Source organism: Apteryx rowi, unplaced genomic scaffold (genome assembly GCF_003343035.1).
Source record: "Apteryx rowi isolate R43461 unplaced genomic scaffold, aptRow1 scaffold_331, whole genome shotgun sequence".
Lineage (NCBI taxonomy): Eukaryota > Metazoa > Chordata > Aves > Apterygiformes > Apterygidae > Apteryx > Apteryx rowi.
This window is the reverse complement of record NW_020449764.1, coordinates 1,020,693-1,021,235: the sequence shown is the minus strand read 5'-3', so window position 1 is coordinate 1,021,235 and position 543 is coordinate 1,020,693. Positions and strand designations below refer to the sequence as shown.

Sequence of the window (543 nt, the reverse complement as noted above, 5' to 3'; positions counted from 1 at the left end):
CTTGGCCCCGTCGGGCGCCAGCAGGTGCTGGGCGGGCGGCAGCAGATGGGCCGGGGGGCCGCAGAGCTGCGGGTCGCCCGCGCYGTAGCCCGCCAGCGCCGGCGGCAGCGCCGGGTGCCCGGGAACCTGCAGCCCCCCTTGCCCGTGGGGCAGCTCCATCCAGCCGGCGCCGGCGTGCAGGTCCCACCAGGCGACGCCGCCGTCCTCGCCGGCGGGGCCGGGGGCCGGCGGCCGAAACCAGGGCTCGTAGGGGTGCGCCATGTCCGGGGACGCCTGCAGCAGCTTGGCGTAGGGGCCGGGGGCGGCGGGGCCGTCGGCGGGCGGCTCTAGGCGCGCGGCGCCATGCGGCTCGTAGGCGCCGGGGGCCGGGAAGCCGGCTTCGGGCCCCGCCAGCGGCAGCTCCGGGGAGGCGAAGTCGGCGCCCGGCGCGGCGCTGCCGGGCGGCTGGAAGGGCTGCAGCGGCTGCAGGTCCAGGTGGCTGGGGGAGGCGCGGGGCGCGTCCGAGGGCTGGTTCCCGAGAGAGCCGCAGACGGCCGTGAGCAT

At 80.4% G+C, this 543-nt stretch overlaps 1 protein-coding gene across 1 annotated transcript in view; it reads right to left on the bottom strand.

The window, feature by feature from the left end:
• SP6 (Sp6 transcription factor) overlaps positions 1-543 on the bottom strand; it is a 1,099-nt gene extending 556 nt beyond the window's left edge. Inside the window, 1 exon segment of the mRNA XM_026071890.1 lies at positions 1-543. Within this exon segment, the coding sequence (XP_025927675.1) occupies positions 1-543 (543 nt within the window).